The 22,792-nt window shown below is 42.2% G+C and overlaps 1 protein-coding gene across 4 annotated transcripts in view; it reads right to left on the bottom strand.

Moving 5' to 3' along the window:
• Window positions 1–22,792, bottom strand: part of ltbp1 (latent transforming growth factor beta binding protein 1) — a 216,987-nt gene that overhangs the window by 123,803 nt on the left and 70,392 nt on the right. For all 4 annotated transcript variants that reach the window (XM_042010090.1, XM_042010092.1, XM_042010093.1 and 1 more), the window contains exon 4: window positions 16,710–16,855. In XM_042010090.1, coding sequence (XP_041866024.1) covers window positions 16,710–16,855 — 146 coding nt within the window. The remainder of the gene's footprint in view (window positions 1–16,709; window positions 16,856–22,792) is intronic.

Raw genomic sequence — 22,792 nt, 5'->3', positions numbered from 1 at the left:
TCTATACCATCTAATTCCCTCACCACACCGGTTACTTTATTACTCCCTGCTGGTTCTTTGACAGTCACTGCCCTCATCGATTCCGGCTCCGCGGGCAACTTCATCTCCGGGTCCCTAAGACGCCATCTACATCTCCGGTGCCACCGCTGTCCAACACCCCTCTGCATCCAGTCCATCACAGGCACCAGACTCACTCAGCGCACAGTTCAGCTCCAGACCCCGCCATTAACACTCAAACTAGGCTGTTTACACCAAGAACAGATTTCCCTGCTGGTGTTGGAGCAATCTAAGGCCGATGTCATCCTGGGGCGGCCATGGTTACAGTACCATCATCCGATACTCTCTTGGAAAACTGGGGAAGTATTACGCTGGGGCTCCACCTGTTATCCTTCATGTTTTCCCCAGCTACCACAGCCTAGACCGGTCACCGAGATTACACTTGGCTCCACCTCCGTAGAAAGCCCACATATTCACCCTTCCAACAACATTCCTCGCGAGTACAAGTCCTTTGAGGATGTTTTCTGCCCACGGCGAGCAGCTCAGTTACCCCCACATCGCCCATGGGACTGCGCTATCAATTTAATCCCCGGGGGTAAACTTCCTGCTGGTCGAATTTACCCACTCTCTATCCCAGAAACCAGAGCCATGGAGGACTATGTAGCCGAGGCCCAGGCACAGGGCTACATCCGACCGTCCACATCTCCAGCTGCTTCCAGCTTCTTTTTTGTAGAGAAGAAGGATGGTGGCTTGCGGCCCTGCACCGACTACCGATCCCTGAATCAGATCACCACGAAATTCAAATACCCCGCTACTGGTGGCCTGAGACGACGTCCCAGATCCGTCGATTTGTGGATGGATGCGCCATTTGTGCCCAATCGAAGAGCCCCCGACACCTTCCTGAGGGAAAACTCCGACCTCTCCCAGTTCCACAACATCCTTGGTCCCATTTAGGAGTAGACTTCCTGACAGATCTTCCCCCATCACAAGGTAAAACCTGTATATTGGTGGTGGTAGACCGATTCTCAAAGGCATGTAAGCTAATTCAGTATCCAAGTGTCCCCACAGCCGCTGATACAGCCAGAGGAATCTTCGAAGAGGTGTTCAGGAACTTCGGTCTCCCTGAAGACATCGTTTCGGACCGGGGACCCCAGTTCATCTCCCGTTTCTGGCGCGCCTTCCTTCGCCTCCTGGGCATGACCGTCAGTTTATCATCCGGAAACCACCCCCAGACTAATGGGCAGGCGGAACACAAAGTTCAGGAGGTATGCCAGTTCCTCAGGAGCTTCTGCCAGGTTCATCCCTCGTCATGGAGTGAGTTCCTTCCATGGGCGGAATATGCCCAGAACTCCCTTCGGCAGGCTTCCACCGGTCTCACACCTTTTGAGTGCGTTTTGGGTCATCAACCACCGCTTTTCCCTTGGAATGGGGAAAGCGGCAACATGCCAGCAGTGGATGAATGGTTCCGACGCAGCGAGCGAGTGTGGGGCCAAGCGCATGAACACCTGCAACGCGCCATCAGACGCTACACCCTGCAGGCCAACCGGCGTCGTAACCAGGAACACCAGTATGCTGTGGGTGATCTGGTCTGGCGGTCTACTCGGGATATTCGGTCCCGCACTACATGTCGAGAGTTGAGTCCTCGTTTTATTGGTCCCTTCAAAGTCATTGCTCAGATCAACCCTGTTACTTACCGTCTGGAATTGCCTGCCTCTTACAAGATTCATCCGGTCTTTCATGTGTCTCTGCTCAAGCCTTATCATTCACCTATGGTTTCTCCTTCCTCAGGGTCTGGTGCGGCGGTTGCTCCCCTTCCGCCGCCTCCTCCTCCTCTGGATACCGTTGACGGGCCCGTGTTCGCCATCCACGATATCTTGGACTCCAGGAGACGCAGGGGTCGGTTGGAGTGGGAGGGGTATGGACCTGAGGAACGGTCCTGGGTTCCACGGGCTGACATCCTGGACCCCTTTATGCTCAGAGACTTCCATCTTCAGCATCCCAGTCGACCTCAACCTCGTCCCCGTGGGCGGCCCCATCTTCAGTTCCATCGTCGCCCTGGGGTGGCTCCTGGAGGGGGGGGTACTGTTACACCCGCACCAGGCCCTGCCACAACCACACCTGTCACGCATCATCGGAGTCAGTCTCCAGAATACTGATCAGCCACACCTGCATTCAATCTGAGCCTTGGACTATATATACTCCCACTCCACATTCACTCCTCGTCGGACCTCGTTTCTACATTGTTGGACTTTCCCTGCGCTCCCCTTCCCGGTCTCGACTCCCTGGCAAATCTTCCTTATTCCTTGGTCTCCAGTGGACTACTACAAGTCGTGAGATCCGTTTCAGAGATCCATCTCTGCTCATCCATCTCTGTAAATAAAATCCTTAACCTGATCTGTCTGCTTGAGGTCCTTCTTAACACACAGAAGACAGACTACGGGATAAACTTTGTGCCACTGGGGAGCGAATCTGAATTCTTTATATTTAAATATATATTGTTCAATTTGAACCTGAACGTGCCTGTTTGAAAAATTGCTTTAAAAAATTGAATCCAGATTACCGTATTTGATATTGAATCTTTGTTTCTTAAATGTGTATTGTAGTAAAGTTGAAACTTTTGTATTTGAAAAATTTGTTTCCCTAATTCATTTTTGCAGTTCAGTTTTAGTTCTCTCCATTCAAAATCAGATCTGAAATTTAAACTTTTGTGCTACACATCCGGGACCTGACGTGAGGCAAAACTAGTCGATGGAGATGGAGTAACGTCAGTTTTGTGCTGTTCTCAATGGCTACCAGCAAAGAGAGGGGGAGGGGAGGGTGGGGGCGGGGAGAGAGAGAGAGAAATGAAGAGATGCCGAGATCTATAAACAGAGAAACGGCCAGCCTCTCTAGCTTCAACTTCAGTTACTGTTCCTGCAATGGCACTTGCCGTTTCTGTAGCAGTAGTTACCGTTTCCTCAACGGTCTCGGCGGTTTGCCACTGTGGGCTGGTTGCAGACTTTTCACATTAGTGGTAACTCCTAATACAAGACAAATATGTGTAAGTTTGCACTGATTAATGTGCACCTCAAGTGACGTACATACACCATGTAGGCTATAACGGACCAGCCTGATCTTTTGCGTTGGTTTGGAAACGTTTTAGTAACATACCCTAATGATAACAATAAATAGGTCATTATTTTTTAACACATAAAAATATAGTATATATAGTAACTTTCCAGGTCTGTTCCAGTTTGTTATTAAATAATCAATGCAATGACCATGATGTAGGCTAAGGATTAAGCCCCTTCATTGTACTCTTTTCTGCTACCTTCATATGCCAGAGGAGGGTGCAACCTTGGGTCTACATAAGGGTTGAAGCATAAGTCCTTTTTGTATTTGGGACATCGTTTAGTTGTTTTGTGACATTAAAATATGAAGAGAAGTAAATTTCGACTGCTGTGGTGGGCTGAATTAACTGGACTTGCCAGTAATTTTCTGTAAGACAAGCAAATGGTTAAAAACCTTGACATTTTACAACAAATAATAACTTTAAAATTCAAGTGGAAAACATTTATTAAGTTATGAAAGAGTAATGCGCTTTCTATCATCCAGAAGCATATTTTTATTTTTGTGGTGTAGTTCATGTGTTTGAACCTAATGTTAAACTAATTAAGCTCTAGAGGGCAACAACCACATAAACTAGTAAACCAAATAGTATTAACCAGTTATTCAATTGTCCCAATCCATGTGACAACAAACAATAAAAGGCTAAATAGCCAAATATAACTTGTTTCATTATTTTGAATTCAAAAGTCAAACAGGCTATTCGTTGACTTAATAAAAAGACCAGAATTTGGTTTCTTTTTAATTATAATTATAATTTTTACGTATCTTTGTAACATTTGTAGGTAGCAGAAAGAAGTATGACAACGAAGGGGCTTAATTATCAGCCTACATCACACGACAATAATATCGACCATTCACTCTGATCAATAAATGTGTATCAAGTAAATATTTCCTAAATTGTTTTTATAATATTGCCCACCATTCACTCTGTATCAAGCAAGTAAGTAAGGTAATCAAGACAGAAAGACAGGCGACGACTAGGGCTGGGCGATTAATCGATAAAATCGATAAATCGAATTTTCCATTTCTGGAGATTTATTTTTATGAAAATCTGGATTTTTTTCCTTAGTTAGTTAGCAGCAGACTTAGCCCTCCCTCTACACCAGAACGGTGTTTGTCTGACAGATTTTCAGTGAAGTGGTCAGGGATTTAGCTGTGCGTATAACTGCAGTGAGAAATGCTGCTCTCTACGAGATGCAGAAGTCAACTTAACCTACAAACCCTAGTTAAGAGACAACCTTCATCAGGGGAATTATTCCTGCAGTGGATCCTGTATGATAATGATCCAGATGGAAAGAGATCACGGATGCATTGTGTCGCATATTTCTATGTAAGATATGAAGTCATTTATATGGTGCAAAAGCTGACATTATATGCTTTATTTTTGCAGGGATTCTATATAAACAAATAAATGTTTTTAATATGTTTATTTTAGTGCTGGGCACATTAACGCGTTAATCACGCATTAACGCAACGCTTAATTAACGCCGTTAAATTTTTTAATTGCGCGTTAATTTTTTATTTTTTTTTTCTGGCTGCTGGCTTTGATGACAGAAACATGGCGTCCATGTCTCTCTTCCCTGCTGCAGCGGTGCGTCTGACGTGATCGGGAGAGAGCGGGTTTATTAAAATAAAGAGATGATTTCTGTCTGGAACAGGAAGAAGAAAAAAAGAACCGACGTTTCTCTTTGTCAAAATACATGCAGATGGACAGAACATCGTAATTTTTGGACGGGAAACTTTTTTATTATTATTTTTTTAATAAATGCGATTTTAATTTATGCAAGACAGCAAAGGTAAGACATGCTTTCTGACTTTTACAAACGTGAAGCATAAATCGGGTCTTCTTCTGCCTCTGGTTCGGTATATCTTGGTCGTAGCGAGATGAAACTTCCAGCTGTGGAATCTGTGAGATGTGAGCTTATAGTAGAGAAGTTGTTTGTTCGTGTTCATGCCGTGGGGTGGACACGGGGAGACATCATTTGTGTTTACATATTTTTCGGACTTTGTGTAGCTGCTCGTTAAATAATTTGTAGTCTTAACTGTGTTTGTTGGTGATAGAAATGGTTTTACTGAGCTGGTAGCTGAGATTCTGGACTTTCTGTGGATACCACACGTTTAGAGTTACATCTACAGACCTGACGCTACACCCGGAAACGAGATGTTAACCCTTAACTCCAGGTAGAGGAGGCTGAAAATTAAAGTTTAGAGAAATTATAGGCCAGAAACCTGGATAATGAAGCAGTGAAGGTGCATGGATGGAAGTTATTGTGCATATTGTGAATATTTCTCTCTCCTCACCATCTAGAAGCTGTGAGATTCTCATCCTGCTTTCTGTCTGTTCACCTGATGCTGATATTCATCACATATTGTTCCTTCTGTGTTTAGAAGGAAGCAGCTTCACAGCTTTAAATTCATCCTGCTGACTTTTTACCTTTTATTTAGTAAATCCTGAACATTTAATCATTCTTTGTCATAAATATTTGATTTTATAAATATATATGAAGAAATATTTTATCTGAAAATTGCTGCTAAACCTGTTTTTGTGATTAGTGCAGGGGTCTGCAACCTTTCCAATCCAAAGAGCCATTTTTCCCTCAGCCAGCTAAATAAAACTCCTTTAGAGACGCAAATGTTACGAGACTTTTCAAAAAGGCAAGTTAATATATATTTTTAATGAAGAGCCACCAGAGGATGTTCGTTATTTTTGAAGAACCACATTTTTATTTCCATTTTTAAGGTTTTAAAATAAAGAAAAACAAAAAACCTTTATTAAAAAAAAAGAGGATAGACAGACTTTCTGCTAAGGAATGTAGATATTTGTGGAAAATGACGTAAAAGAAAGGGAAAAAAAGTCCATGTTTTCCAACCTAATGACAAGAAAGATAGATTTAAAAAAACATTTTAGCCACGTATTTAGAGGCATTGTGGAAGGTCCAGAGAGCCACTTGCAGCTCCAGATTTGCAGGTTGGAGACCCCTGATGTCGTGTTTGTAAACCAAAACTTACTGCATTTTCTTTTTATAGCTGTAGGCCTTTTTTTTAAAGGAAAGAGACATTTTGCACGTAACGATGCGATTAATCGCAGCATGTCATTAATCGCGATTAAAAATTTTAATCGTTGCCCAGCACTAGTTTATTTATCTTTTGTAAAAGAAAAGAAAAAAAAATCTATTAAAATGGAAAATCGGATTTGGTTATAAAAAAATCAGAGATTTTATTTTTAGGCCATATCGCCCAGCCCTAGCGATGACTTATTTAAAATTAAATGCAACACTGATCGTGACATTTCATGAAGACACTTGCATGTCCATAATTGCGTTTGAAGGACGGAGATTTAACTTTTGCCAACCTCTACCACTGCTGTTTGGAACGTTGCGGGACGACAAAATGTTGCTCCATTCTCGTCTCTCCTGGATGGACAGAGCTCAATAAACCTGCAGGCTGCTTTCACAGCGATCCGCCATCAGACATGATCTGGCGTGTCTCCAGCCCGGCTACTGAGTTTCTGTTGCCATGGTTACTAACTACCGTTTAGTCAGCGCAATAGTTTACAACAATAAGGCTATTTGAACGGAACTTCTTTTATAGGTGTCCCTTATCACTTTTTAATGGACACCCTTTAGCCAATCGGAATTGAGTATTCACCCAGACCATGGTATAACCAAAGTTGATGTGCTAGCCGTCTTGCACCTATTACAGAAAGGCGAGGTCTTGGGGAAGATTTTATGTAACTTTGCTTTTGAATAATGTAACCTGTGCAAAACTATAAATTGTATTAGACTAGACTAGAAGTCTAGCGTTGATGGAACAGTGGTGGAGATTATTTAATGATTGCTTCCAGACATCATCTTTAATCCAGGTTGTGCGATTCTGTAGAAAAAATTTAATATGGCTTCTGGAGAACCAAGTAAAATTTTAAATAAAGAGTTTTCTTCTGAAAGAGAATTAAATGATAAAAAAATTGGTCTCATGTAATTTCTTAATGGAAAAAGTGAGTTTTAGGCATGCTATATTTTACTTGTAATTGTTCAAATGAGCAAAGTCGTTAATTAATGTAAAAATCCTTTATGCCCTTACAGTTCCACTGTCTGACAACTGCATCTGTGAATGAGGGGGAAAATGATTATGCCAAATAGGAGCCTGCCAGACGTGTTTGGAAATCCATAAAGCTTTCTGATTTGTAACCTTAGTTTTTGACAATTATATCTAATATAATGTTCTCCTTTATGAGTTGCTGCATGGCGTAGGTGATGAAAATAGAGTAGAATTGCCCAAAGAGATGTTTTTTGCAGCCAGACTGTGTTCAACTGCCAACCAGGAAGGAATTTCAACTGTTGGCTCCCGATCTTGATTCAGTTGCCAGTATACCATCACCCTAACATTAGTAGCCCAATAATAATGTAAGAAACAAGGCAGGCCTAGGCCTCCGTTTTCCTTTGGTTTTTGAAGGTGCTGTTTTGATGTTCTGTAAGCTTTGTAACCCCAAATAAATGGAAAAATAACAGGGTCAGTTTGTTTAAAATAGGACCTTGTAATACATATTGGGATAATCTGAAATAAAGAAAGAACTTGCGCAAACAGACTGATTTTTACTGTGTTTACTCGACCTATCAGTGGTAAAAGTAACGTTTTCCTCTTTTCTATGTTCTTCTTCAAGGCATTTAATCTCTCCAGAAAATTACGTCTGAATAGTAAATTAGAATTTTTGGTCATTTTTATCAAAGATATTTAACAGTATTTGAAACATTAAATTGAGTTGAGGCCACAAAAGCCGATTCCAGGTCGGCTCCAAGTGCAACTAGATCACTCTTCTGCCAGTTTATGGTATATCCTGTTACAGCCTCAAAAGAATTTATTCATTCAAGGATGGATGAATGGATGGATGGATGGATGGATGGATGGATGGATGGATGGATGGATGGATGGACAGATGTACCGACGGATGAACAGACGGATGAACGGACGGAGGGATGGACGGGCGGACGGACTGATGGATGGACAGATGGATGGATGGATGGATGGATGGTTGGATGGATGGAAGGATGGACAGACGGACGGATGATTGGATGGTTGGATGGACAGACTGATAGATGGATGGATGAATGGATGGATCTTATCTCATGTGATAATGAGACTCAGCAGCTCAACCAGCATTCATACTGGAACAGCTGCAGAACCGAGTCTGGTAATGTTTTGCCTTCCTTTGAAAAGACGTCAGGACAAAAACATTTTATTCTACCTGAAAATGTTGTTCAGCATTAACCCTTAAACCTCCACCAAATCTCCAGAAACGCTTCCTCTTCTATCATCACCAGCACATGTTGGCAGTGGTAGTGTGTAGCTCTGTGGGGTAAACTGTGATGGATAGCTACCCTTTAGGTGATCTACGGAAGTTTTCCAGACATTTTTATCCCGTCCAGGAGGTTTGCAATCCAGCCACTAAATGTAGACTTGTGGATTTACCAGATCTGGTAAATCCACAATGATCCATAATAACAGCATTATTTATCACATTTCATCATAAAAAGATCACTATCACTACTATGTTGCTAAGAGACCTCTATTTAGACCTGGACATGATGATGAAGCCACTTCCTGTCAGACTTTCCACCAATCAGAGAGCTTAGATTGACGGTAACGTCCAATCAGGAGCAGCCAAAGATCAACCAGTGAGCAGAAAGTGATGTTGGATGGAAGGATGGACGGACGGACGGACGGACGGATAGATGGATGGATGGATAGATGGATGGACAGGTGGACACTGAAAATGCCATGAAGCGTGTGGTTTTCTCATGACAGGCACCAACATGTCAAACTTTTAGACTTTGAGGAACAGCAATGGTGAAACCTTCCCTCCCTCCACTTCTTCACTTCTCCGTCTGTGTGAGTTTACACACATTGCGGGCAGATTTTGCCGTTCTTGTCTGACATATGGAAAGGAAGTCAGGAGAGCATCTCAGACAAAACACAGACATCAATCAGCCGGAGGGAAGAAAACGGTGAGATTTATCCAAGCAGCAGAGGAGAGTGGAGCAGAGAGGAAAGACAGTGTAAATATAAAAGTCAAAAGGGAATTTTCTTTTCTTTTTGATGTTTACAGTTACATTTATGGCTTCTTTGAGCCAAGCACTGGAATACTGTGGAGGCCTCTGAAGACAGGCAGAGAGCGGCAGACTATAAAGTCAGGGCTTGGTCAACATGAGCCCGGGTTAAAACCTACAAGGATCAGATTTGTTCCAGCTCAGCTCCCAGGTAGAAGTGTCAGAAGTGTTAAACACCTCTCCATCAATAGATCTGATACTTCTTCAGTGGCAGATCTATTCCCTGGTTTCCTTACTGTAAAAGTTTATTTCCTGAAGGAATTAAAATGGACTTTTCAGCCTTTATGCTTTGGTTTTACAGGTTTTGTGTGGTGAGGGCTGCAAGCCAAAACAGCTGCTCTTTTTCCCTTAAAACATCACTACATGGTCGGTGCTCCCTAGCACTATCCTTTCTATCAAAAATTTCCCAGGAGCGGTAGTGGGTAGCTCTGTGGGGTAAACTGTGATGGATAGCTACCCTTTAGGTGATTTATCACATTTCATCATAAAAAGCATCACTGTCACTACTATGTCGCTAAGAGACCTCTTTTTAGACCTGGACATGATGATGAAGCCACTTCCTGTCAGACTTTCCACCAATCAGAGAGCTTATATTGACGGTAACGTCCAATCAGGAGCAGCCAAAGATCAACCAGTGAGCAGAAAGTTCTATGTGTGTGTGAAAAGAAGAAAAATAATGCTCCTCTATGGCTGGAATAAAGCCAAGAAGACGTTTCTGATGCACGGTGGCGCCACAAAGCAGCTGAGCTGGAGTTGGTTTAGTGAGGATAGCAGGTAAATAGTAGCAGGAATAACTGGAAATGAGGAAAAAGTGGAAACATGAAAATAGTTTCTGTTGTGTGTTTGTTTCAATAACAATATTTTTTCTCCTGAAAGCCAAGACTTGAGAGAATGATGAGATAAGAAAAGGTTTGGTCACTGTTGGTCTGTGTGTTATTTCTACAAAGTTCTGTTAGTCATAATTCTGCTTTCTTCTCCTGGTCGGCCTTTATGCTGCTATATCTATTCATACATTCATTTCACATCATTTTAGCCTCATAATCTGACAGCTGAGGCTGGAAACATCATGTCTGCATCATGTCAATATGAATCCAATATTCAAACAAAACTAAGATTGATGTAAATTTGTGGTGAAAATCCTGGCATTCAGGATCCTTCCTGAACGAGCCCTCAGCTCGAGCTGTTCTTGTTTGTATGAGGTTCTTTTGGAAGTGTAGGAGAGTCGAGGGAAAGCTGAGGGGAGACGGGGAATAACTTTCCCAGATGTGGCACCAAAGCTGGCCGCTGACAGGCCGTCTGTCGTGTGGGACAGAGCTGAGCAGAGAGGCTGCAGGCTTCATGATTTAGGAGAGCAAACACATCTGTGACTTTCACAAAGCATGGAGCTGAAACCAGCAGATGGGTTTCTCTTTATTCAGTCTTATAGACAAGAAGTATCATTAAATTATCACAGCTTTTTTTATATATATTTTGTCAGGAAAACAGGGAATATGTACATGTATATGTGGAAATATGACAAGTATAATATAGATCATACATGGATGTGCTACAGTATGATCTGTGGGTCTGGCTGCACTGTTGTGCCAAATATATTCACTTTTAGAAGGCAGAGTTTTGTAGATATGAGTCCTCTTCTTTATTTAATATGTTCATTACTGAGATATATATATATTAATGTGTGTGTTGGTGAATGAGGCGTGTAGTGTGTGTTAATGGTGTTTACAGATGCGGACAAAATTGTTGGTACCCTTCGGTTAATGAAAGAAAAACTCAAAGATCACAAAAATAACTTGAATCTGACAAACAAAATCATAAATAAAAATTCTATGAAATTTAACCAATTAAAGTCAGACATTGCTTTTAAACCATGCTTCAACAGAATTATTTTAAAAAATATACTCATGAAACAGGCCTGGACAAAAATGATGGTCCCCTTAACTTAATATTTTGTTGCACAACCTTTTGAGGCAACCACTGCCACATCAAACGATTCCTGTAACTGTCAATGACACTTCTGCACCTCTCAGTAGGTATTTTGGCCACTACTCATAAGCAAACTGCTCCAGTTGTCTCAGGTTTGAAGGGAGCCTTTTTTCAGACGGCATGTTTCAGCTCCTTCCAAAAATGCTCAATAGGATTTAGGTCAGGGCTCATAGAAGGCCACTTTAGAATAGTCCATGTTTTCCTCTTAGCCATTCTTGGGTGTTTTTAGCTGTGTTTTGGGTCATTGTCCTGTTGCAAGACCCATGACCTGCGACTGAGACCAAGCTTTCTGACAGTGGCCAGCACATTTCTCTCTAGACTCCCTTGATAGTCTTGAGATTTCATTGTACCTGCACAGATTCAAGACACCCTGTACCAGATGCAGCAAAGCAGCCCCAGAACATAACAGAGTCTCCTCCATGTTCCACAGTAGGGACGGTGTTCTTTTCTTCATATGCTTCATTTTTCCATCTGTAAACATAGAGCTGATGTGTCTTGACAAAAAGTTCCATTTTTGTCTCATCTGTCCATAGGACATTCTCCCAGAAGCTTTGTGGCTTGTCAACATGTAGTTTGGCCTTTTTATGGTTTGTTTTTAACAATGGTTCCTCCTTGGTCGTCTCCCATTAAGTCCACTTTGGCTCAAACGACGACGGATGGTGCGATCTGACACTGATGTTCCTTCAGCTTGAAGTTCACCTTTAATCTCTTTAGAAGTTTTTCTGGGCTCTTCTGTTACCGTTCGTATTATCCGTCTGTTTGATTTGTCATCAGTTTTCCTACTGCGGCCACGTCCAGGGAGGTTGGCTACAGTCCCATGGATCTTAAATTTCTGAATAATATCTGCAACTGTAGTCACAGGAACATCAAGCTGCTTGGAGATGGTCTTACAGCCTTTACCTTTAACATGCTGGTCTATAATTTTCTTTCTAATCTCCTGAGACAACTCTTTCCTTTGCTTCCTCTGGTCCATGTTGAGTGTGGCACACACCATGTCACCAAACAGCACAGTGACTACCTGTAGCCTATATATAGACCCACTGACTGGTTACAGGATTGTAGACACCTGTGATGCTAATTAGTGGACACACCTTGGATTAACACGTCCCTGTGGTCACATTATTTTCAGTCTTTTCTAGGGGTACCATCATTTTTGTCCAGGCCTGTTTCATGAGTTTATTTTTTTTTTTTTAATAATTCTGTTGAAACATGTTTGAAAAGCAATGTTTATTTATTATTACTTTTGTCAGATTCAAGTTATTTCTGTGACCATTGTGAGTTTTTCTTCCATTAACCGAAGGGTACAAAAATTTTGTTCACCTCTGTAATGATGGGTGCAATCGTGCAAAGGCAACCGTGCCCCCTCTATAGGACCAACCAGAAGCAACCACAGAGCATGAAACCTGGAGGGTCAACCACAGGGACAACAATGCACCCACCCAGAGGATGGCTTCAGCCAGAGCCCCCACAGCTGTGAAGCACAGGCCCCATGGGGCCAGGGACCCCGGCCCCAAAACCAAGACCTTGTGCCCTGCAATGCCAAGACTGAAGAATTTATTCTTTCAGTTTCTTTTCTATGATGTGAATATTTTAAAGCACTTCAGCATCCAGAGAGTTTCAGTCCGTTTCTGTTTCCTGTTTTTTAAGTCTGACGGAGCTCAGGATATTTTGGCTGGTTTTATTTTTTGTGATTTGATAAGTATGGAAGCGACTGTATTAAATCAGCTGTGATATATCGCATTGATCTCTGAATCCTGAATTCAGTCCAGTACAGTGCCGTGACAGTTTGTGAAATCAGCATTAAAACACTGAAATGTTATCCACTGAACAAATATCTCATCATACTGTGACTGTGTGGTGATCTGGTGACCTGTCTAGGTGTAGATAGACTCCAGCTCCCAACAACCCTGAATTGGAATAGGAGGTGTAGAGAATGGATGGATCATACTGTGATCAAACTTTGAAGTTTTTATTATTTAGTCTGAACCCTCTTAAGCTGGATTTATACATGTCTGCGTACGGTAGGGCCAGCGCAGCTGACTGGTGGTTGGTGCTCTAGCACTCGAGCTTGGAGTTACAGCAAAGTGTCGCAGTTTCTCTTCTGCAGTTACCACACTAATTCAGCGATAACTAGTTAAACAACAATAAATCCACCATATATTTAAACATGGAGCTGTTCCTGCTTTGCTCTTATTGCTGAGTCACACAGGAAGTGATGATTCTTTCCTCCAATCAAAAGATGGCAGTGTGTGAAGCCCCTCCCTTTAGGGTTGGATCACTAAGACTGGGACCCCAACGGAAGGATTCCAAAAAGTAGGACAGCTTGGCATCTGGCATCCTTCCCAGTGGAAACACTGACCTGTCCTGTACCACCGTTGGTGGACCGTTCTGAGTGCTGAAAGGTACATATATGTTCCAAACAAGTACTTGGAACATTTGTGACCCACAACCACAGAACATTTTCTGATCCCACTGCTTTAGCAGTTTTCCAAATAGCTACTTTGGACTCTCCTGAAATGAATGTAGTCGTGTACGTGCAGATTTTTTCTTTGCAGTGTTTTTTGGACCATAAATGAAGAGACTAAGGGAGAATTGCTCTCCAAATAATGCGGAGGTTGAAGTGAAGTTCGCCTTCCCGTTTGGCAACTGGGGCTTTTTACTCGCGAGTCTTCACAGCTCCCTTCATCATTCGAGTCAGATTTCAATAAATGTTTCTATATCTGTGTCGTCTTGAAGGATAAAAGGTTCATATTTGGATCTGTGACTTTTATTTATCACAACATAACACATTAAACTATTTTTTAAATTTGTTTCACATCATCCTGATTAGATTTTTGGTCATGAGTCAGATTGGCCGCCTGGCTGTCAGAAGATTGGTGGTTTGAGCCCAGGTTTTCCCAGACTAGGAATGTCACAATTACTTAATCATACAATTAATCACTGTGTTAAACGTTATGGTTAATTAATACTAAAAATCACCCCATAAAGGATCATGTCTGAACCATAACGGCCAATCAGCTTCCAAATCCAATGAAAACAAAGTAACGGGCGTGTGTCAGTGCCTGTGTTGCTTTGTTTTCCTTCCACGTTTTAATGGGAAAGTTCGGCAGAAGAAGAGATTTTTCCTCTAAACTAACGGATTAAATCCTCCGGGTGGGATGAAACATGAGGCAGGTGTGACGGTGGAGGACGTCTCAGCCTGGAAAGCAGGACAGCAAACAGGAAATCCATCCACCATGTTTCACCTCCTGCAGGAGAACCAGGAGCTTGTAGCACAAAGGAAACATTCAGTAACTGCTTAAATGATGCTGATGTTTAAAACTGGATAACTCCGACATTAAAAGTTATCCTGGTATAATTCTGTCAGACTCTGGTTGGACTCATAGCAACATTAACTCAACAATATGTCAAACAGAAGAGGAAAAACTGCTTACTTTACTTTACCCCTTTTACTTTATATATTTTTTTTATGTTGGCATCAAAAGATGGAAATAAATCGGATTTAAAGACCTAAAAGCAGAGTTCATGTGGTTTTACACATTTAAAGTGTTAGGAAATTAATTACAGCCGAATAATCCTGATTACTGTCATATCACCCCGACCCCAGGCGACCAGTGTATTTGGGGGAGACATTAGATCTCATAATAAGTAAATAAATATTATAAATGAAATAAAACATGTAAATAAATAAAATAACTCAAGTATATAATATATACTTGGGTTATTTAAAAGGGGGGAAAAAATGGATTTTTTTTGTCTTATTTATAAAGGTTATTATGCTGTTTTCATCCTGGTTCCGCCCACTAGAGACTGTGGAAGCTGAACTAAAAGGAGTTTGACATGATGGGTCTAAAACAAGCGGAAACAGCCAAAGTTTATCCGTGTAGATCCACAAAATCTAAATTCAGCTGCAGGAGCAAAAATAGGGCAGATCTTGCAGCATGCTGGATATTATTTCTCTCTGAACGTCTGGAAAAGTCCTCTCTAAAAAATGTCTGTGTCCTATGTCTCTGTCTCTGATGATGGATTCACAAACTGCTGGCTGAAGCTGGACTGAGCAGAGGAGGTTATTTTAAAGCCGAACATCAGCTTTGCTCCGTCCTCTGACCCCTTCATTTATTTTCCCGGGTTGGTCTGACTGCCTGTGGTCAGAAAATTACTTCTTTAGAAAATATTGACTTCTTGCTAGATGCATAGTGGCTGGTGAGCCTGATGCTGGAGGTCAGCCACAATAACCGAGCTGGTGCAGAATGACTGTAGTTAATCTGTCAGATGGAAGACGGAGACCACGACACAAAAAAACAGTGACTGAGCCAAATTTAACAACATCGCAAACAGGAAAACCCAGAAATGTCTCAGGAATTGCTCAGGTTTCGGGAGACTGAGGCTTGAACCAGCTTATGTCTCGTTTCTACCTCTCGGCACTTCACCTGGCCTCCCTGCGTTTCACCAGGACTCCCCGTGTCACTCACAACCAACAAAAGTTGGATTTAAATTTAACTGTTTGACATTAACAGCTATTTGAAAAAGAAATTTTTACTGGATTAATTAGTTATGTAATATAAATGCATCAACGTCATCAGCTCCACCTGTTAACACTAATATCCAAACAGCCAATCACACGGCAGCATGTAGACATGGTGCAGACAACTTGCCGAAGCTCAACCTGAGCATCAGAATGAGGAAGAAAGGGGGTTTAAGAGACTTTGAACGTGACATGCTTGCTCTTCTGACTATTTACTGGAATTTCCATCCACAACCATCTCCAGGGTTTCCAGAGATGGTCAGAAGAAGAGAAAATATCCAGAGCTGCAGTTGTCTGGACCAGGATGCAGCAGAAGACACACCGGGTGCCTCCTGTCAGCTAAGAACAGGAAACTGAGGCTACAATTCACACACACTCACCAACACTGGACAATAGAAGATGGAGAAACGTTGTCTTCCTTCTATCATTTCATCTGTCATCCATCCATCCATCTTTGCCCCCATTCTTCCATCCTCCTTTTCATCTCTCATTCTACACTCCATTTAAACTCTTTCTTCTTCTTCTTCTTCTCCCTTTTTTATTCAGGTACTGGGGGGTCCTAACTCAGCTTAGATCACTGACGCCACCCTGGTCTCCTCGTCCCTCTATCCAGAGTTTCCTCCTCCCAGCAGTGAGTCATGTGACACCCCAGTCAAACCAATCAGAGATTTCTCCATCCCTTCAGTAAACCCACATTGTGAGACGCTGGCTTCTTACTGGGGAATAAATAAACAACCTATAGTTGAACAGATGGAAGAAAGGGGGAACTGAAGAGTGGCCCTGCGATGGACTGGTGACCTGTCCAGGGTGTACCTGCCTCTCACCTGATAAATGCTGGGACAGGCTCCACCCGTAATGGACAAAGCGGTACAAAGAATGAATAGTTGAACAGACAACAATAAACAATGTTCCTGCTGATTGGTGTGATTGATCACTTGGCTGTGAAAGGAGATGAAGCCAAGTTTGATTTTCTGAGTGCAGGACAGACTCACCGTGGACGGGGTTGTGACCCACTGTCAGGGGGATCGGCCTCTCGGGTTGGGGCTGGACAAGCGTCTGCGTGTGTGTGGTGTGTGTGTGGTAGTATTTGGGCTTTATGAGGTACTGCTGGTTCTGTCCAGGGTGAATGGGCCGAATCCTGGAAGAAAAACACATTTAAACATGAATCAGGAGCAGAAACAGCAACATGCTGCAAACTGAGCGATCCGCTACACACTGTCATGATGTGTGGGTTTGGGTTTTTAGTCTGGTCATTTTGAGCTCTGTGTTTCCTGCTTTAATTTTTAGTTTTTCCTCCTGTGTATTCTGTTTGCTTTCTGCGTTCTCCTCATTAGCAATGAGTTTTGTAATAGTTTCGTTTGTGTAATAATAATAATAAGTTTTATTTAAAGCACTTTTCAGTAAACTTTACAAACTAAGGTAAATAATTGTAAAACAAAGCACTCTAAGTGCAATAAAACAAAGGAGTGGAATAAAACAGTTAAAAAGCAACAGAAATACAGCAGCCTAACAGATGAACTGAAGAAGTGTTAATGGTTTTAGGTGAGTTTGAACAGGTGGGTTTTCAGAAGGGATTTAAAAAGAGTGAGGGAGTCAACATTACGGAGGTCGGGACAAAGAGAGTTCCAGAGTTTGGGAGCAGAGCAGCTAAAAGCCCTGGTCCCCATGGTAAAAAGGCAATGGGATGGGACAGCAAGACAAATACAGGAAGAGGATCTGGGGTAACAGGAGGGTAAGACCGTGTAGACCAGAGCAGACAGGTATGGAGGAGCGAAGAGGAGGGGCTTAGTGGTTATCTGTGCAGCAGAATTCTGGACCAGTTGAAGTTTATGGAGTGATTTGTCAGGTAGACTGAAAATAAGGTAGTCAAGGCGGGAGGTGACCAGGCTGTGGACCATGACAGTAGTGGAGTGAGGGGTGAGGGAGGGACGAAGGTGATTAATGTTGCAAAGATGGAAGCACGCAGACCAAATTATGTTACTGATGTGGGCTTTAAAAGATAAGGTGCTATCAAGGATGACACCCAGACTAACCTTAGGGGAGGGGGGACTAAAGAGTTGTCAGTAGAGAGTGAGAAATTGTTAGTTTTGGACAGAGGTGAAGGAGTGCTGATGATAATAAACTCATCATAAAAAAAAGGAAATTGGAGGAGAACCAAGATTTTAAGTCATCTAAACAGTTGGGAGGGAGGTGGGAAGGAGGAGTTTGGTCTGCTGGTGATGTAGAGCTGGGAATCATCTGCATAGCAGTTAATGCTGATGTTGTGTTTATAGAAGATTTTGCCATGGGGAAGGATGTAGGATGTGTGAAAAGAAGGGGACCCAGGACAGAGCCCTGGGGAACACCTGTAGGGAGAGGATAGGGTTGAGAAGAGAAGGAATCGAGCTGAATGAACTGAGTGTGGCCAGTGAGACTATATCCGGTATATTGTCCCGTCCTTTTTCAGAGGATTGTTAAATAATATTTATCTCCGGATCTTAAACTTTTACTTGTGAGCTTCAGATTTATTTTTTAAAATAAATGTTAACTGAACCTAAATGAGTGAACTAAACACATGTTTCAGCTTTAAAATTATTCTTTTTTCTTCTCCATCACTGAAGGAGGAACACAGGTGATTTCCATGTGACGTCTAAAGGGACGTGTTGTCTCTATACCTGGTTAATGAGGATGTTTCTGAATGACCATGAACAGGTATGAGCAGGTGATGTAGAACATTTATTATTAACTAATTACTGACTATTGTATGCATGACTGGCTTCCTCATGGTCGATAAATCCAGATGTTTTTGTTCTAAATATCATTTGTCTCCAGGGTGTACCCTGACTCTCGCCTGCTAATTGCTGGGATAGGCTCCAGGCCCCACAACCCTGAATTGGACTAAGCGGTACAGAAAATGAAAGAACAAATGAAAGAAAAAAACGAGTAGTCCAGATAACTTTCTTCCAGAAGTTCAGCAGGTCTACTCTGAGCTGTTTGGTGTATCGGAAGCAGGCTGCTTTGGGTGTTGCCATAGTAACGGCTTACTTCTGACAACTTGACCTTAGTGTGCATCTTTAAACTGTCTCGTGGCCGTTTTTCTGTCTGTGGTGTTTTTCCTGCAACCGCTACAGAGACCAGCTGTTTCCTCCTCGGTGACCCAGCTCAGCCCACAGAGCAACAGCATCTCTCTGCCGGCTCTGATTTACGGTGCCGTCACCACTTTAAGCATGCAGCATCTGTGAATCAACACGCTGTCATGGGATAAACGCTCTTACATAAAGCCCTTTCCTCAACTGCTGCCAAATTCCTCCAGTTCTTCTAGAACAGAGTCATCATCCTCCACTTCCAGGTCCCAGTCTGGGACTGGGTCAACAAGCTTCCCCGCAGCTGACGTATCAACCTCTTCCTGTCATGGGGTGATATGATAGAGATCAGATGCAAGTGATAAAGAAAAACACCAAATTTCTTTTTTCAAGGCAGACATCAGGGCACACTTTGGATTTTGTGAACTTCAAGACCTCAAGAACAAGATAACAAAAAGAAAAAAAAAGAAAACATGTAAACTTTTTCACTCCAACCTGAACAAACTCAGAACTACACATTTCTACTCCGCCCTCCAGCAAGGAGGAAATATGATGATTGATCTGGCACACTTTTCATAGCCCAGCATCTCATCATTTCCTTGTAGAAGCAGCAGATTTCCTGACTGAGAAGGAGTTGGAATGGTTTGTAAAAGTAAGGATAATTGTAAAAGAGAATGTTCTCCCAGACCCTGGTACATGCTTGTGTAATAACTGAAGCTAACATGAACAGAATCACCAAGCATCATTTTCATCCTCTAATGTTAAAAGTTCTGGAGTCAGTGTCCATGTGATGTCCTGCTTCATCTTCTCAGTTAGGTCAGACAAACTTTACCGCTAACCGAACACTGAACGCCACATCTATATGAAGCCAAATCAGACATGAGCCTTGAATTTTGATCATGTACTCCGACATTAGTGGAGATAAGTAGTTTATCTCAACTGAGGTACAGAGATCCATCTCTCTAAACAGATGGAGGGGGTGATAACATGAACACTGGCCAATCTCTGGTGTTAACAGCGTCTGCAGAAACCACTTTGCCTCATAGCATTTTAAATGAGCTTTGGTCCAGAGAAGACGGTGCTGGTTCTGGATCCTGTTCACATCTGGCTTCTTCTCTGCATGATGGAGCTTTAACCTGCATTTGTGGGTTTCAGGGTGAACTGTGTTCACAGACAGTGGTTTCTGGAAGTCTTCCTGAGTCCATGCAGTGGTTTCCAGTAGAGAATCATGTCTGCTTTTAATGCAGAATATCTCCAGCATCTAGCCTTGTCCCATGCATACAAAGATTTCTCCTGGTTCTCTGACTCTTCTGATGATGTTCTACACTGTAGATGGTGGATCTTCAAAGTCTGAAGAACATTTTCCTGAAATTGTTCCACAGTTTTAGATCCAGTTTGTCTCAGATTGGTGAACCTCTGTCCATCTTTCCATCTGAGAGACTCTGCCTCTCTGAAATGCTCCTTTTATAACAGTCATGTTACTGACCTGTTGCCAGTTAACCTGATTAGTTGTCAAATGCTCCTCCAGGTGTTTCTGGTTTGTACCAGTTACTTTTCCAGCCTTTTGTTGCTCCTGTTCCAACTTATTCCAGACATGTTGCTGCATCAGATTCACTATCAGCTCATCTCTTCCATCACATGGTGAAATGTCTCAGTTTCATCCTCTGATGTGTTTTTATCTTCTACTGGGGATAAAATATTCCATGGTCTCAAATACATTTATTAAAATATGCTGTATATATTCAAAATGTAAATACATACAAGGATGACACAGAGCCACAGAAAATAGATAATAAACATGGAAAGAAAGCCACTTGTCAGCCAGACATATTTTTATCCTTTTCACATGATAGGTCCCCTGCCACAGTATAAATAAAGAGAACGTGATATCCTTGTAAATAGCTCTGCTGTGACCCTGTAATGTCTGAAAGAGTCTCTGTTCACATTATGAATAAATGGAGTCTGTGGATGTTTAGACTGATCTGTTGTATTAATGTGAGTATGAGGCTTTGACTTCCACTTATACATCCTGTGAAATCCTGGATTATGTGTCACATTATGAGTGAATAAATATTGTACATGAAATGCACATTTACACATGCGTGAGTAGAGTTTGTAAACCCACTGAGACTGTCAGGAATCCTGTGTTGTATGAGGGGGTAGGGATGGTTGGATCTATATTCAGACAGGCATGGTGGGAAGGGTGCATGGGGTTATATCACCAAGTCTTAGCTTACATCATGAACATAAAAATTACAAACACAAGAGTTAGATAACACAGATCGTTTCATCCCAGTCCCACAGAGACACTGGATCTCACTTTGACACATTTCACCCACAGAACACACTCCATAGATCTGCATGCAACAGAGCTGAAATTATTCGTGTCAAGTGGTGTCAACATGGCGACCATTAGACTTTACTCCAACCAGTAAGTTCACTTAACTCATTTTTTATTCCTCCTAAATTATTGAACCAAATTAAATCAGATTTATGCAAATTGTTTAGTTCTTTCAAATAAAGACTAAATCACACTGATTCATTTTCACGGAAAGTCAACTTAAACGACTCCACTGTTTCAAATTAAATGTCTGATTAATCTAAAAGTTGCAGAAGAATGACAATAAACTTTGTCATTGAGGTGATAATATTTTATAGGAGCTTCTTTGCATATATTTGCAACATTACTCAACCATCGAGAAGGAAACGCTATCATTGCTCTTAGCCTTGCATCATTTTGATGTTTATGTGGGATCTAGTTCTGCGCCCACCCAGGTGTTTACGGACCACAACATATTAGTCTTCCTTGCTCGCATGTATAACCATAACCACAGGCTAATGTGTTGGGCTCTTATTGTACAGGAGTACAACCTTGAGATTTTTCATAAAAAGGGTGCAGACAATCTGTTCGCTGATGACCTGTCTCGGTGTGACAACTGCTAAGCATGTTAAACGTCTTCTGTTTTGTCTTATGGTTTTGATGCATGTATGTAAAAAAGTATACCCTGAGGTCTGCATCTTAAGGGAGGGGGTGTTATGGCCCCAGACCTATCCTCTGATGACTGATATGTAAACAGACCTGTGCCAGTGCTGACAGCTGATTGGCTATACTTTGATATGTAAATAGAACTGTGCCAGCACTTATAGTTGATTGGCTGTGGACTTCACTTGGACCTGATTCGTCAAAAACCTCATGCTGGGAACCCGCCCTCCTTCGCCAGGATTGGTCGACGCCGCTTCTGCTTTATCTGTGGCTGGCCAACCAGGACGACTCTGCTTCTTCTTACTTACATTTCAAGTATCCGTCGCCGACTCCTTTTGGGTATGACCCCTGAGTACCCCAAGACTCAGCAGGGGTCGTAACCATATTACTAAATATTATTAAAACCACCTAAACTGTTGATAAAATATTTTTTAAATTTCTTTAAAAACTAGCCAGCTTACCTCACAGGGTAAAACCAGGTTATGTTTTTCATGATGTAGAGTTGTAGTTGAGCTGTACCGATGCTTCTCTACGTTATGAGAAAACCCCACAGCCCCTCCCTCCAGATGCAAGTAGGCGGGTCCTCGCCTTGCAGGCATAGAAAACCACGCCCACCAACGCATTTGAATGGATGTGAACTTATCTGGTGTAGCTCTGCTAGTTTCAGACTTCTGTTCTTTCACTGAGTTTCTGATGAAATATTCCTGCAATGGGACAGATTTGTGTTTTTGAGGGGTGTAAAAGTAACACCGGATTTTATTCTTTACCTGCTGATCCTCATCTGGTGACAGACAGCAGCTCAAATCGTAGCAGCAGCAACTTCCAGCAGCTCTTCCTGCAGCTGCCACAACCTGCCGCGAATCTCCACAGCTTTCCAGAGCTGCTGTAGCTGCTTACAGGCAGCTAACAGCGCTAACAGCTCAGACTGATATGTTCAGGACCACCTGGTTCATGTGTAGCTGAGGAGATTCAGGAGGGAATGTCTTCTACTTTAAAGACGCTCTGTGGCCTTTTTTTCAAAATTCGGCAG

The sequence above is a fragment of the Melanotaenia boesemani genome, chromosome 16 (assembly GCF_017639745.1).
Source record: "Melanotaenia boesemani isolate fMelBoe1 chromosome 16, fMelBoe1.pri, whole genome shotgun sequence".
Taxonomy (NCBI): Eukaryota; Metazoa; Chordata; class Actinopteri; order Atheriniformes; family Melanotaeniidae; genus Melanotaenia; species Melanotaenia boesemani.
Note: the sequence above shows the minus strand (reverse complement) of the source record. Positions and strands in the feature narration are given on the sequence as shown.